Below are 15,649 nucleotides of genomic sequence, written 5' to 3'. Positions count from 1 at the left end.
ATGTCTTGTGCCTCAAATCGGCGCGTAACAAGTGCTTCGGACGTTGCAGACGGTTTTCAACTTGTCACGACCAAAACGTGGAGAAAACGGCGGAGAAACCGGCATCAGCAGGCTTCAAGTGACCAGAGACACACACAACAGGACGGGGAAGATGACAGTATAGATCTGACCAAGCTGGAAAAGAAAATATTAGCCTCCAAGTAAGGCATGTCGTGTTTACAAACAGTCTATTCTATAACGTTATATTGTGTTTACAAATTTAACTGAACGCACATAATTCACACATGGCACCAATGAAACAGTTTGTAACCTGTAGTATTTTTATTTACAGAGAGGAGCTGAGATGTTCAGAGTTCTTCTCCACAGTAAAAGGTATGTGGAACTCCCCTTTAATAAGCTGGACAACTGGCAACAAAGTTCCAGTTCGCTTTGGTTTAAACTCAAATATTTGTGGCAATTTTTAGTTCTATCATATTTTCTGACAAGGTTCACCACTTACTGTGACAGCCCTTGTCAGTGGAAGGAGGTTTGATTGAATCTTCTTGTCAGTGTTTACTACCTGCACATCTTTTTTTTTTCACATGTATATCCCAATATGGGAACACACATGTACGGTTTCTCCAAGTGTCTACTATTCATATATAGTTTCTGTAGCTGTGGCAACTGCAGCTGTTGGAGGGCTTCTTTTGCTTACAGTCTTAAACATTAGCCCTTACAACATGGGGCTAACAAATAAGACTGTAAGCAAAAGAAGCCCTCCAACAGTCGCCAAAGCTATTCATACACATGCATATGACATCGTGTGTTCCCAGTTAGCATGACAGCTGGTCTTTAGATGTCCTGAAAATAGATTCACATCCAATTTGTCTGAAAGTACTAACTTGTAAGGGCCTGCCTGCTCTTTTTCTGTATATGTATCTGTTTGGTCGGTTCAAACCCTCACTTGCCCTATAATCTATAAAGAAATATAAGTGCTAACACCCACTTTTATTTTCCACAGACATTTTCAGACATGTAAGAAGAGGAGATCTAGACTGGGAGAAAGTGTGCGTCCCCGGCACACAGGACAGTCCTAAACCCAGCTGTGGCTGTGAGGAACTGAAAAGTACCTGGGTAATTCTTCATTGTAATATTTGTTGATATAGTTGATTTTTTAGTACTGTATTCATTACATTGTTGACATATAATGATGATGCTGTCTTGAGTGTGCAAGAGTGCAACTTGTCATGGTGCTTATGCACTGGGTCTGTTTTGCCTTCCCTTTTGAATTCACACTGTAATAAATTCAAATAAAACAACGGAAAAGGTATCATGCTTAGTCGAGTGGTTAGCGGCCCTGCTTCTGGAACTAGAAGCTGCGGGTTGGAATCTTGGCTGTGTCGCTCACCCGACATGCCCGCTACTGAAAAGAATTGCAGTCCTTTAGGACGGGATGTTAACCGCGGTCCACTGTTCATTGTGCTTATCTAAGAGAGCAACACATGGAGGGGAATTTCACCAGTAAAATGAACCTTTAGATATTGTACATGTACGTTGATGAAGGTTATACATACATGTAGCATCTGTCTTCTGTATCTGTATCTATATAGCCTGTATAACTGCCATTCGGCGTAACACTACGAGTAACACACCAGTCGTTGTCTTCTCTGTCACAATGACTTGGATCCATGGTAGAATAGCTCTTCAGTGAGATAAACTGGATCGGTGTCACTCACTCATCCTCTTGCACGTAGTGCCGAATTCCTCTATTCTCGGCCAGCTGCGGTGACGGATCAGTGTCACCTTTTCTTTAATCAAAACCATCTCGTGTCTCCAGGACAGGGACTCAGCAGTAGTGAGGCAGGAGGGGTGGGAGTTTGACGCCATCGTCTGTTACGGGCTGGGAAGGTTCTCAAGCTGTGTGACGGCTAGATTTCAGCTGGGGCTCCTACTGCTACTTATGGAGGTCTTACATGTAAGTAGTAGTAGTGGTAGTAGTTAGTAGTAACTTAGTAGTAGTTCTCCTGATTGTGTGATGACAAGATTTTAGCTGAAGCTCCTACTGCTACTTGTCAGGAGATATATATTGATGACAAGATTTCAACTGGGGCTCCTACTGCAACTTATATAAGTGTATTAAGTAGTAGCAGCAGTCAGTAGTCCACTGTGTTCTGCTGCTGCAGTGGTCCGGGCACTCTGCAGCTGCAATCAGTCAATCGGTCTTTCTTCAACCCTCTCCACTGCTTCCTGTTGATCCTGAGCTTGCTTAGCTCCAGTAAGCACTGGTCACATACAAGTGAAGGACTCAAACTAGTCAGAGTCCAAGAAGTCTTTCATTCAATGCTCCATGGGTTAACCTTCTCCCTTCTGAGGTAGCCTTTTGGCACCAAATTTATAACAGTTACCCAGTAAAGCAGCAGGGAGAAGGTTAACAAATGTTAAGGAAGGCTCACTGATAATTTTGATTAACAAACTATGTCAGAAGTATTGGTTTCTTTGCCTGTTACCTGTAATACACGAAGCAAGTTTGTAAAAATTCCAATCCCAGAGGAAAGAACACCGTTCTTACAAAGCTTTAGCACACCTTACTGCAGAAAGTGCACAACTCAATCCTGTCAATTTCTGCCTTTTCCACAGATCCCGGGTAGCTGCTATGTCTATGATCCAGTCTTCTCATCCAGTGAAAAACTGCTGCTGGAAAAACTGGGATGTCAACGTATCCTGACAAATGAGGTAATGTCCATATGATTAGTTAGTACAAAATGTACTCTTAATCTGCTTCTATGTTTTCTTCTTTATTATATGCTAAACCTCCTTAGGTGGACAGTTGTATGCATGGTACGCAAAGTACATGGACTATAAGGTTCAAGCCACTCACACCAGGAAGGACCACCTCATCTGTTTTTCTAAATAAGTGTGGTGGGATTCTGATGTGCTCCATGTTTGGCTCTCCTCAAATACCAGACCTCCATTCAACATCCTATTCGACTCAAATAGGACAAATAAGAGACCAGTGACAGATACAGGTAATTATTGTTCCAAGAAGATAAGAGATCACTAACTTTGCTTTCCAGAAAGGTAAGGGATCAGTTAACATGTTGTTTGTTACTTCTCAGGAAGGTAAGACTGGCCAACTGCTGCCTACCCCTGCATCAGGGAACCCCGTAGCAGTATAATATAATACTGGATACTACTAGTAAGACACCAGTAACATGTTTGTTATTTCCCAGGAAGGTAAGACACCAGTAACAGGTTACGCCAAAAAACAATTACTCAAACAACTGGATATGATTTTGGAAACGGTCAGACGTTTCAAGTAGCATCCACTACTTTTTGTCAGTGACTGTGAGCAAGATCAGTTGAACAGCAGGTTTATAACCACGAACTATAAATTGATATGCAAATAAGGAGAAGACAAATTTTTAGATAGTTCAATAGAAAGCAAAACCAGTAACAGGTTGTTTGTTATTTTCCAAGATGGGAAGAAACAAATAATAGGTTGCTTGTTATTTTCTAAGAATATAAGAGACATGTAACACGTTGTATGTCCTTTTCTAGGAAGGTAAGAGACCGGTAGACAGAAGAACCCTGTTCTACATGCCGCACTGCGGGAAACCTCTGTACAACAACCTGCTGTGGGCCAACTGGGGACAGCAGCTCAGCAAGCTGGTCATACTGGGGAACAGTCTCTCTAACATGGCTCTAAGGTTGTTGTTTTTTTCAATCGTTCTTTTACATTTTTTTTCATAAGAATTTATAGACACTGTACATTCATCACCCCGACCAATCAATCGCTTTGAAACTCAGATTCGAAGCAGCCATGACCCAACAGATTGCTATCTAAGATAAGGACCGTTGCGGTCAGAAAGAAACCTAAAGGAAGCTTGCGATGAATCGGACTAAGTGGAAAAGATTGAAGAAAGACTGATTGGGGCTGCAGGATGTTTCTACTACTGCAGCAGCAGAACACAGTTGACTACCACTAAACTCGCCAGTGAGATGCTGGAAGGTGTCAGCCTTCAAATGATGTTTACAGTTTGACATTTTGTGGCGTCCGTGTGGCGTAGTGGTAAATCACAATGGGCCTCCGGTTCGATTCCCGGTGTGCCCAGAGACATGCCCGGACTTGCGCCCCGACGTTGTGCCCTTGGGAAAGGCACTTAACACGTTTCCCACAAGTCTCCAACGGCAGTTGACTTCAACTGACGGATGAGAGCAGCGGCAGGCGGGCTGGCGTTATCAAGGCGGACCTCGAGCGTAAGAGTCAGCCGGCAGCTCGCTGCAAGCATTCCAACCAGAACCAGCACGTCTCCCTTGAAATGGTGCCGCTGGAGAAGACGGATGCCCAAAGTGTGACTGGGTTTCAGATTCGCAACCTGTCATCCACCTTAAAGGAACCAAAACCTTGCCCTGGGGAAGTCGTAAAGGGAGTGCTCCTACTGTGAGCTGCCCAGCAGGTTGAGGGCTGGATTAATCCCCCATAACCACATAAATTCATAAAAGGATTAGATGTCTGCCAGCCTGGGACAATAGCAGGGACAGATTACCATAATAACTGTCAGAGAATTCAAACTTTTTTTCTGTACTGGTTTTTCTATGAACAGTATCAAACAATGAAGAATGGCCCAGATATCTATCAAAAAGTCACATAATGATAATTAAATCCAAGGAAGTTTCAATCAGATTGGATAATCAAGACAATGCTATCTACAACTTTCAGTTTGGGGGAAGTCAACCTTGTTCAAACTTTCAAATCGACCCTGTCAACGTTGTGTTAGAGTGTCTAAATGGATATAGATTTCCAATGTCCTCCCAACATTAGCCTAGGTAGTTGTGTGTCTAGAAATATGACTTGGGATTTTTTGCGTCTTCTTGTTGTTGTAACCAGCATAGAATAGGGCTCTGTAGAACAGTACATATAACTGCTAGCCAATGTCTCAAAGCTAAATTGCAAGCTAGTGTTGTCATTACTTTATTTCTTGGCTAACTGTCCTTCAAGCTAACTTCGTTATGTGTAGCCATACTTCAAATCCTTATATGTTATCTATAGATTTCAAACATGACTTGAAGAGTAACTTGTACATGGTAAACTTTCTCAGCCAGGCCTCCACTGATGTGCACTGTACGGCTGCCAGGCGCACACTGAAGCCTATAGTTTACATTATCCTGTATTTATATAGTTTTACTGGGGTCTTTAAACAAATCCACGCAAATGCAACCGTGTCAACCCTCCTCACTTAGGAGCTGACACGGTCATCTTACTCGAATATATCTGTATTTGTATCTGTACTGTATATGTATATGTACATGTATATGTATATGCATATTTATCTGTATCTGAAATGAATAAAGATCACGAGTGATTGTCACATCGTTTGACAACTTTGGCACTTTGGAAGTGATAGAAGCTGACCGCGATTTAACGTTTGAAAAAAAGGTGGTTTCAAATCTGAGTTTCAAAGCGATCGATTTGTCTGGGTGTTCATGGCACAGACATAGTAATCATCATAGCAGTTATTGTAGCAGTAGTAATTTCAGACAGCTCACATTGATCAACTCTCGATATGTTGTACATGTGTCCTTCTGTGGTTTCAGATTTCCCAGACAAGAGTTGGAGAAGTCAGCATTCTACATACACAGTGTATCCTTCTAACAGTGCTCTTTACAGAGCAAGAAAAGTATTAATCTATTACAAGTAGTTGATTCAGCATGTAGCTACCATGGACATGCCAGGGTTGCCCACCTAGCCGGAGGCTAAGCATTTCTAAGGGCAAACCCTAGGGGAAAAAACATGGTCATTACGTTTAACATACAATCAGTAAGGTTAAAAGTTAACATTCATTTATACATTGTACTATACATTTGCATTTTATCCACAGATCAATAATGTTAAGCATCACTAATTAAAATCACATTTAAGAATACTTACAAAAGTAATGCTTTCAACTTAAAGAAATGTATCTTAGATAAGGGTTTAGAAAAGGGGTGATAAAGAATTCAAAATATGGAAACTTCACTTTAAAGACTTTCACATTTATTCAACAGCTTTAAGGTTGAAACAAAGAGTTACTACAATAATATGAGTAAGGATGCTCTTTCAAATAATTATGTTCAACTTGAAATAAAATGTATATGTTACATGTACTTCACTTGAAATGTAAACCGTCATCTTTGCACACTTTTAAGTTACCTGAGTTTTAACTGTGTTGGTTTACCACAACATGATCCTTAACCTCTGCTTCCAGATCTTAGACTACACTAAGGAGATCCCGCTGCCAAACAACTTTCACTTTCTGGACGTCTTTAACGACTTGTCCCTTCATGTGTTTCCTGTGACGGACACGTCCCCACCGCCGTCGCTATGGCAACAGGTGGCGGAACCAGTCTACGACCTTGACTGGCAGGAGGAGATCATCACCAGCTGGAATAAGTGATGGGTCTCACACCAGGGTTCATGTTTTTAGTTTTACAGACCAAAGAAATTACATATAATTTCTTAATAAAATATTTCCACTGATGTCAAGAATTGTGTGTCATTGATTTGTTTTGTTCTTCACTCAGAGTTGTTGAATTGATGAATTGTTAGGCTGGGCAAAGTCTGTTGTAGGATGAGATGGCAGACTTAACCCCTTTACCTATGTCTCAACTGTAGCAGTTGGGGATCAACCTGCACTAACTGACCAGTCTAACTGGTCCGGACCTTTTAGCCTAGTGGTTAGCGCGTTGAATTCCCAAGCCGTGCGGATTGGGATCGGTGTGAGTTCTAATCCCAGGAGCAGCATGCTCGCCCCTTTGGGTTTTTACACAACACACAGTCGCACATGCTCACACACTAGCTCAAATACACACTTGCATACTTGCTTACACACACACATACACATACACATACACACCTGCTCTGAGATACACATGCACACAACACATTCACACACATACACATACACATACAGACACACACATCACAGTACGTGCACAAGCTTTATGATACGCAAAGCGCATACATTATATTGACAGGCAAGCACTGGAGAGGGAACCTCTTGCAAGGTCACCAGGATAGCCTAGCACCAAGGCCTGAGTGGGTTCCCTAACAACTCATCATCAGATCAATGAGGTTATATAGACTGGTTTTCTATATAACCTCCTTGCTCAGATTCAATGTACAGTTCATTGTATCACTTGGTTAAGTCTGATTCCATTCTGAATGTCCAATTCATCAACAAGCACCATGACGTTGGCTCAATGACTCATAATCACTGGAGTAAGAAAACCACACAAGTTCACTGGCACGGCCAAGGAGGTTTAAACCTTCCTGGTACAGCTGGCTCCAAGGCCATGTTGGAGGACAATTCGATCAATTAACTTTTGATATCGACAGTGAGGCTGGGAAAAATTTCAAAAGGGTTTATAGAAGGCACTTCCCCCACCATGCCCGCACCGTGTCAAAACAATATATCATTACGTGATGAAAAAATCGTTATTAGAAAAAGGTGGCCTGAAAAATCAATATGGAACATACCACCCAGGACGGTATTGTTGAATTTGGTTATATATTTCAGTGAATACCAAGTACTTAAGTGTGGCCAAAATGTTCTTCCGATTTTATTTAAAAGTACTTGCATTCAAACATCTTTTGAATAACGTCAGCTCTAAGGCACATTTTGACATATGAAATGCGATATTGATATTTTATTCCCTACAAATTATTGGTACGGTCCAGCTCCCCAAGGTTCCCTGGCGATGACGTCACCCTGATTTCCAAGATGGCCGCTGCCTCGTACCACAACATCACCATTCGGCCCGAGAACAGGGGGCTTAGCAACTTTTCCCGCGGCTTTCACTCGCCTGAGAGACAAGGATACTCTAACCAGGCTGTCTGCTAGTCGTGAGGTTCGAAAATCTGGAGTTGCCGCCATTAGAACGAGTTATAGACCACCCCATCTGTGTAAAACCCGCGCGGAAATAAACGCCTCCCATCCATGGGGCTGGACTCCAGTGAAGGACATTCGTGTTGTTTCTGAGTTCAGTCCTTAAGCAGCGGCCAGGAGCACGTCTTGAGGACTTCCTTATGATCGACCTGACGCCTTGAGTCGTCTTGAAGCAGCCATGGCGACCAGGATGGCGAGTAGAGAGCAGAAAGAGGAGGGGGAGTTGTCCGCCAGCCGGAAGAGACGGATGTTCGACCTCTCCAGGTGATGACTCTGACACGTATTGATTCAGTTTTTATTTCATAATCTACAAAATATGGCGACGTGCAGGTCTCATATTGTAAACAACGCTCTGGTGTCGTTAGTGTAGTTTTTGCTTAGCGTTACATCATTGCACAACTCTACTCTTCTGCCGCATGCCATTGCAGAAAGGAGCTTTGCAGTTGTCTTGCAGAAATTATTATCTTTCTCCTTGATATACCATATAATATATATGCAGGGTGGAAACCACCACCCAGTCTACGTTTGCAAACTTTTCAGTTTCCTCTGTCATGCTTTAAAGAGAGAGGCCTCCTGTATGAAAGCTTTACCGCCAGTTCTAAGACTCAAGAGCAGTATATGCTGTCTGTCAACATGGTGTGAAGTCATGATCACAGGTTCCGGATTTCCGCCCCGTCTGCCTTGGTCTGACGTAAATAAATGACTTTGTCGTGATGACGACTGCAATGGCGGGTTCATCGTGTTCGAAACAAAACATGGACATGGTCGTGTTTTTAAACTGTTCAGTGCAGCAATAACATTGAAATATCGACTCCAATGAGTTGTTTTTTTCCCTTTCTTGTGACTTGTGATGTCAATGGATTTTCCTACTTTTACCTGAAGATCATCCAGATTGATGACTTTTCCCTCAGTGTCATCACTATCATCACCACTTCAGGATGAATGATAACAGTTTGTTTTTAATGTAAAAATTTAGAGTTTGTTTCCTGATGTGTTGATTGTCACTTTTGCTACAACCATGTACAGGCAAGCACTCACTGTAGTTACATTGAAGACTGTACATTCCGAAAAAAATGTGAAACCAGATTTAAGAATGAATGAATGAATGAATGAATAAGTGAGTGAGTGAGTGAGTGAGTGAGTGAGTGAGTGAGTGAATGAATACTTTATCATTGGGTCCTACAAAATATGGATTTGTCCAGCCCATACAGTCTAAAATGACTTGTAGACAACAAGATAAGTCAGAATAACCTGAAACACAACAAAGTGCATACCATTTTGTTGTTGACAATGATTCTTCTTTTACACCAAGTTCCGCCACATAGATTTTACAAAAACAGACTGCATAGCTAAACAGGGCTTGGACTGAACATGGCCTCTTGTATTATGGACAACTGCAACTGCTGTGGTTCAGTGTAAGCTTTCTGATTGGATAGGAGAGGGCCAATCATGTGTCACTATTTCTTTAATAGTTATGACCATGCAATTATGATTAGCCAATCAGAGAGTACCATCCGATTGACAACTCACAGTGAACCATATTTTTAGCATACATTAAAATGTTTAGGATTAGCCAGTCACAGTAGGGCACCATCTGGTTGACCAATCACAGTGCACCATATCTTATCACACATTGGGATGGTTAGGATTAGCCAATCGTGGGGCACAATCTAATAGACCAATCACAGTGCACCATATCCTATCACACATTAGAATGGTTAGGTCTTTAACTTAGGATTGGCCAATCACAGTGCACCATTTGAGATGGGCGAATCAGTGTAAATTGTAATGGCTATAGTCTTTGGAAGACAAGAATATTAATGATAGTACATGTATTTTAATTGTATTGCTACATGCTGTGTTCCCTCGTAAATGGTTAGAGAAACTTGGACATATATCATTATATGTATGTCTGTAAAAGCAAGAGTTAAGTATTGTGCCTGTCTACTTACAGTATACCCAAAGATAAATGTTCCAGAGATTGTTGTGCTTGAAGAAGTACCAGTTTTTGCAACAATTACAAAACAAAATTTTGTTCTGGGGAATATTTCTGGAGTTTGTGCACTCAATTCCTATATTATGTGCCAAAAACCAGCATCAGAAGATTCAGAACACCAACAAGAAGTTGTTTACAGTAGTGACACTCCCTTAGGGGGTGGGGCAAAGGTCAGAGGTCATCGACGATGTGCCGTAGGCAATAGTTAGAGCTCTTCTGTGCTGCGACTTTTCAACCAAGAAGTTGACGGAAAAGTTGCTTTGTTTTGGCTAGAAATTCTGCTACGTTGTTCTTTGTTGGTTGATTGCTTGATTTTGAAGGTGCTCTGAAGGCCTGGGGTTATGCATGGGGGTTTCTGAGAACAATTTGTGATCACATTCGTCAGTTTCTGCCTGATTAATTCTGTCACATTAATTAGATTTCTCGTTACAAACGTGAGAAGAATGTCCATGGAAGAAATGTGACCAGAGTTTATGGTGATGAATGACAGTGCTAATCACTACGGTAATTATAACGACCTGGTAGGAATTAAAAACGAGGTCATTTTAGCGCTGGGGTTTCATTACTTTCACCTCATGTGATGGGTGCAGTTGGCAAATGTTTGTTTGCATGTCTAAGGTCAACAGTGTTGCTCTGCCAGTTCAGTATTGATATTTTTTTTGATTTCGAGAAATTCAATTGGCCCTAAACTCGAAGACTGAAATTCAGCCATTACTGAATATAAGTCCATTTACACACTTATCGAAAAGAGTAGGGGTGGCCAGGTAAACACGCAAAACGTAGCTAACAGAAATGTGTCATCCTCGGTCCATACTTTTAGGTCTACTGAAAAAATTAATAAAAATTAATATTCAAAAGTAAAATTTGGAGATTCCATGTCACAAACAATGTACTACATTTGCATGGCCCGTTGGATCAGGTAATCAACCTTATACAGCGTAACGGCCCCACATGTAATGATGTATATCTGACACTGAAAGGTCATGACGCTACTTGATATGCAAACGACCTTCAGTATAATCACCGTGGACAGTCCTCAAGGTCGTTTCCATGACATTGGGTTGACCTCTGTGATGTGATACTTGTTTTGAAAAAATTTATTGTTTTGAAAATTTGAAAAGTGAAAACATAACAGTTGTACTACACACAATGTGACATGTACCCAATGAGAATAGCGTCATACTTCGTGTTGGTCAAAACAAGTTGAAATAATTCATAATGAAATCTGAGTGGTCAAATGATTGAACCCACTGAATGTAGAACATGGTAAATATGCACTAAACACTAAGTCTCTATCTTTGTCCCTTTACTGTTTACATCTTCATCTTTGACTTTGAATTCAGAACTAAGGTTCACTTGTTAATTGGTATGATCTGTCTTCCGATATTTTTTTGCAATATATGGCATATATTTGCACATTTTGCAGCTTCTTTGTATATGTTAAATGCAGTATGGTTACAAACTTTCCTTTTTTCAGAAACAGACGAAAATTGATGCATGCACGGATGTCAAGATAAATTATAATCAAGTCAGTTTGGCCTCATGCTTAATATTAATAAGATACTGTTTCACTTTTAATGACCCTCATGTAACTCTAACCATGAAGGGGCCTTCGGGTCTTGTTACATGGTGACCATTCCGAAAAAAACAACAAGTACATTTATTTATTTCTTTATTGGTTTGGCTGTTCAACACACCCAGACAGGGCTGCCCAACTAGGGGCTAACCCTGCTGACAAAGACAAGACAGTACATTGGAATTTTCACATGGACAGTATCAACTTTAGCTTAAGCTGTAACAATATTCTAAGTACATCTACATAAAAACTATTGTATATATTAGATGAACATGCACAATTTGCAAGCCCCTCTTATGTAGACTACTACTAGTAGGATCCTCAAAAGTCATTCTGTTCAGTGAGGATGCTCCTAAGTCCTAACTAAGTAGAGGTGAGCCCTTACATATATACTCCTTGATAAATGTGGTGGGATCTTTAACACAGAAAGGTACATCATAATAAACAATGTACGAACTGTACAAGGCACTGAATTCACCCCCCTCCCAGTTATTGTCTGACACTTCCCCAGGCGTACCACACCGTCCCCCTGATTAGCGGTGGACAGTCCCTGGCCCATGCAGCTCAAATTACACGAAAACATCACAAGAACGATTTGATTAAATCCCCCTAAAGCAGCCCCCAGTGGTCATCTCCAACATGTTACGCTGAACAGCCTGCATTTCATAAGCTATAATGTCTATCTGTTCTCAAGAAAGTCTTCTCCGTACAAGCAAATACTACTAGGTAAAGATACTAAAAAGGCATTTTCAGATCTCGCACAAACTGAATATCATATTGCATGTACCTAGCTGTATAAATTAAAATATATATATGTACCTAGCTGTATAAATTATAATATATATATGTACCTAGCTGTATAAATTATAATATATATATACTGTGTATATATATAGAGAGAGATGGCTATACAGATACAGAAATAGCAATTGGAACTCATGACTTGAACTGTAGTATACATACATTTTCTAATGTGTTGTTTTGTGCTGATATTTTTACCCTCATGAAGGGGTTCAATGTCAGACGGGTACAGTTTTCAGTATGACGTGTGTAACAATACATTTCTGCACCTGTCCTGTGAGTGAAGACCCTGTGGATGGATTGCTATGAGTTTTGATATGTGTGGAAGTATAAGCATAACTTATACATTTGTAAGTTCAAGAGACCTAGTCTGGTGATTTTGGGCCCCCTAGCAGTTTTTCAGGTGGTGCAGCGTTACTGGCCGACGCCCCCTTGCTGGCAATAGAACTCTTGTTAATCACTTTATTTTTGTTAACTTGAAGCAAAACTAAATAATCCAGAAAACATGGGTTTTGTGAGGCACACCGGTGCCTGTTGTTACCTGGGATTAATTGCAAAATCATTAATATGAGTAATTAATCACAAAATCAATACATGTAACTAGGGGGTTTAATTACTGAATCTTTAATCTATGGCATTAATACCAATTGATATAACCAGGAAGTTTAATTACTGAATCATCAATCTGAAAGATTAATGGCCTAGTCATTAACTAGTGGGTTTGATTAATAAATCATGGCGAATACTGATGACCAAGTCATTAACAACTTTATTTAATTACAAACTTCGGACACAAGCAGGAGTACTAAGCGGTCTTCATGCGGATTTGAGCTTCTCATGAACAAACAACGATTCAAAAACAAACTGAACTGCCAGCAAGGAAGTGTAGATCTGCAGTGCTGCAGTACCTGAAAAAGCTGCTAGGGGGTTAAAAATTGGCAGGCTTCTTCCTTATATCAATGCTTACACACGTATAGACATTCATTAACAATCCATTGAGAGGATCTTGATCATGAGCAGGGTTTTTTCTAGAAAAATTGAATAAGAGGGAGCACACACAGGCGAGGGAGCGAATTCTATGTATTTATGGAAGAATCGACTGCTGAGTGAAGGCTGTATGATGGATATTAAGCTAAAATCTGAATTCGACAAGGGGGTGCTGGGCTGAAACAAGAGGGTGCAGCGCCCCTCTTTCCTGATTTAGATGAACCCCTGATGAGTTAGAGGTTTGGAAGTGACCAAGTCATTAACCAGGATGTTTGATTGCTGAATAATTGATTGGAGATTAATGATAAGTCATTAACCAGGTAGTTTGATTGATAACTCATTAATTACTGAGATGAGTGACTAGCCTGTCCATGGTTGTTGCAGGTACCGAGGGATGTTGCAGAGAGGAGGCAGTAAACAGTCCAGCAGGTAGGAACACCATTCTCCATTCTATAAATATAGAAAACAACGCGGGGTATTCCGTATCACCCGAGGTTCCAGCCCGACCGCGGGTAGGATCGCCCGTAGGCCGGAGGGCGATGCGACCTGCGAGAGGGCTGTGTCCTCGAACACAAAAACTGTTAGTAACAACATTGATTCCAACCTCCGAATCCGAAATTTGAATTTTCGACGGCGGCACAACCAGCGCGCTCGAAATGCATTTCAAAATATTCCATGGAAGCCCGTGTGATACAAGTCTAGAACCCTGTGTGATACAGAAAATTATCATACGGTCCGAAACACCCATATCGAGCGTTTTCGCGGTCCTGAGGTATGACATAAAGAATACTACAGCTTCGGGTTGGCTCATCATAACAATTTGAATGTTTGGCTTTCATTGGCTTCAGTGATTACTGTGAATGAAGGGCTCCAAATTCCTAATTTTTGGCAATTGGGACACTGGTACTGTGGTAGTGCTGCATACCTAAACTCAGGTTCAGGTCCATGTTGAAGTCTAGGGGTTCAGGTTCTATTAGTCTGGACCTGAACCCATGGCAATGTAAAATTCCATGTTGACGTAAAGTTGATTACAAAGTTTATATATTATATAGTCTGGTGATAAATTATTCATGTAAAGTTGAGATTCGGATTAGTGAATTGCTATTTGTACCCACAGATTCAGATCAGTGAATCGTTATTTGTTTCCGCAGATTCAGCCAGTCGGTGGACATGAGCGGCGGTCCGTCGGTACTTCCGTGGGAGACCGCTGGCCCCGACACGGCAGACGGCGGGAAAGACTGGGACCCAGCGAAGGACAAACCGCCAGACTACCCCCGCAAACTCTCGCTCGGTCAGTATCGCTTGTTAGTTTCAGGGGTTAATCTAAATCAGGAAAGAGGGGCGCTGTGCCCCCTTGTTTCAGCCCAGCACCCCCTTGTCGAATTCAGATTTTAGCTTAATATGCAGCATACAGCCTTCCCTCAGCGATTGATTCTTCCATAAATACATAGAATTCGCTCCCTCGCCTCTGTGCGCTCCCTCTTGTTCAAATTTTCTAGAAAAACCCCTGCAGTTTTATATACTAGTACACAGTTCAGTCACAAAACGGCGCAAAAATTGTGCCGCAAGATGATTCTCTTAGTTTCGGGAGCCTATAAAAACCCTGGCGACGATTTTCAGCTCTCACATCCAAAGGAGATCATATTTTTGCAGATGATGGACGTCGCTATACAATTGCTATAGGGTTGTTTGAACTAATCATGTATAGAAATGACTAAATAGATTGACTGTCAAAATACAATTTTCTGGCCCTGATACTGCTCGGGTTTCCTTTAACCCTGTCCCTAAGTCAAACCCTAACCCCACAAACTGTCAATGGATTAGTACCACTTGCCAGCTTGTCACACACGCTAGACTGATCCTAGGTGTCCAGCAAAATCAACGTTAAGAGTTAGTAATAAAAGAGTTAAAGTCCTTCTCAAATCTTTAGGGACTGGCACCATCTAAGTTTCTGAAGCCCTTGGGCCGCACAGTTGTACATTCAAGCTCTGCAGCAGGGGGCTAGTCCACTTGTTAGGGGTGCAACTACCATACTCTTCCTCATAAGTGCTAAGCGTTAACAGAGGAAGCTGTATGGACCATTTCTAAAGCCTTTGGTCTTACCCGGCAGTGTATTGAACCTGCAACCATGCATATGCAAAGTGCTACTCTACCTACTATGCTAATTCAGTAATCTCACTAGTTTTCAGTAACTTAAATGCTCTAGGATTTCCACTGCTTCTGTCGTTTTTGCGCAGACTCCCAAGACGTGGCAAAGTCTCCTCACGAGAAGAAAGGGGCTCGACGAACACGCTCGCTCCCCAAACCCAAGGGCACGTCAGAGTACGTGGTAAGTACAGCATAGAACAGGGTAAACTAGCTTTGTCCTAACTCCCTCCCTAACCC

General features: G+C 41.4%; 2 protein-coding genes across 4 annotated transcripts in view; both read left to right on the top strand.

The window, feature by feature from the left end:
- Positions 1-6,508, top strand: LOC136424541 (SRR1-like protein). The gene is made up of 8 exons (XM_066413156.1): positions 1-200; positions 332-372; positions 1,001-1,113; positions 1,817-1,954; positions 2,617-2,712; positions 3,538-3,686; positions 5,575-5,620; positions 6,225-6,508. The coding sequence occupies exons 1-8, from the start codon at positions 1-3 to the stop codon at positions 6,411-6,413; spliced, it is 972 nt and encodes a 323-aa protein (XP_066269253.1). The 3' UTR covers positions 6,414-6,508.
- Positions 6,509-7,601: 1,093 nt separating this feature from the next.
- Positions 7,602-15,649, top strand: part of LOC136424803 (oxidation resistance protein 1-like) — a 30,922-nt gene continuing 22,874 nt past the window's right edge. Inside the window, exons 1-4 of one of the 3 annotated variants that reach the window (XM_066413466.1) lie at positions 7,602-8,168; positions 13,649-13,693; positions 14,416-14,555; positions 15,502-15,593. In XM_066413466.1, coding sequence (XP_066269563.1) covers positions 8,083-8,168; positions 13,649-13,693; positions 14,416-14,555; positions 15,502-15,593 — 363 coding nt within the window. In that variant the 5' untranslated portion in view covers positions 7,602-8,082. The remainder of the gene's footprint in view (positions 8,169-13,648; positions 13,694-14,415; positions 14,556-15,501; positions 15,594-15,649) is intronic. The other 2 variants (XM_066413468.1, XM_066413465.1) reach the window with 2 other exon arrangements.

The sequence above is a fragment of the Branchiostoma lanceolatum genome, chromosome 18 (assembly GCF_035083965.1).
Source record: "Branchiostoma lanceolatum isolate klBraLanc5 chromosome 18, klBraLanc5.hap2, whole genome shotgun sequence".
Lineage (NCBI taxonomy): Eukaryota > Metazoa > Chordata > Leptocardii > Amphioxiformes > Branchiostomatidae > Branchiostoma > Branchiostoma lanceolatum.
Note: the sequence above shows the minus strand (reverse complement) of the source record. Positions and strands in the feature narration are given on the sequence as shown.

Coding starts and splice junctions, on each gene's coding strand:
- LOC136424541 (XM_066413156.1), top strand. CDS start 1: ATGTCTTGTGCCTCAAATCGGCGCGTAACAAGTGCTTCGGACGTTGCA. Junction 201..331: donor AAGAAAATATTAGCCTCCAA/GTAAGGCATGTC, acceptor TTTTATTTACAG/AGAGGAGCTGAGATGTTCAG. Junction 5,621..6,224: donor CAGCATTCTACATACACAGT/GTATCCTTCTAA, acceptor CTCTGCTTCCAG/ATCTTAGACTACACTAAGGA.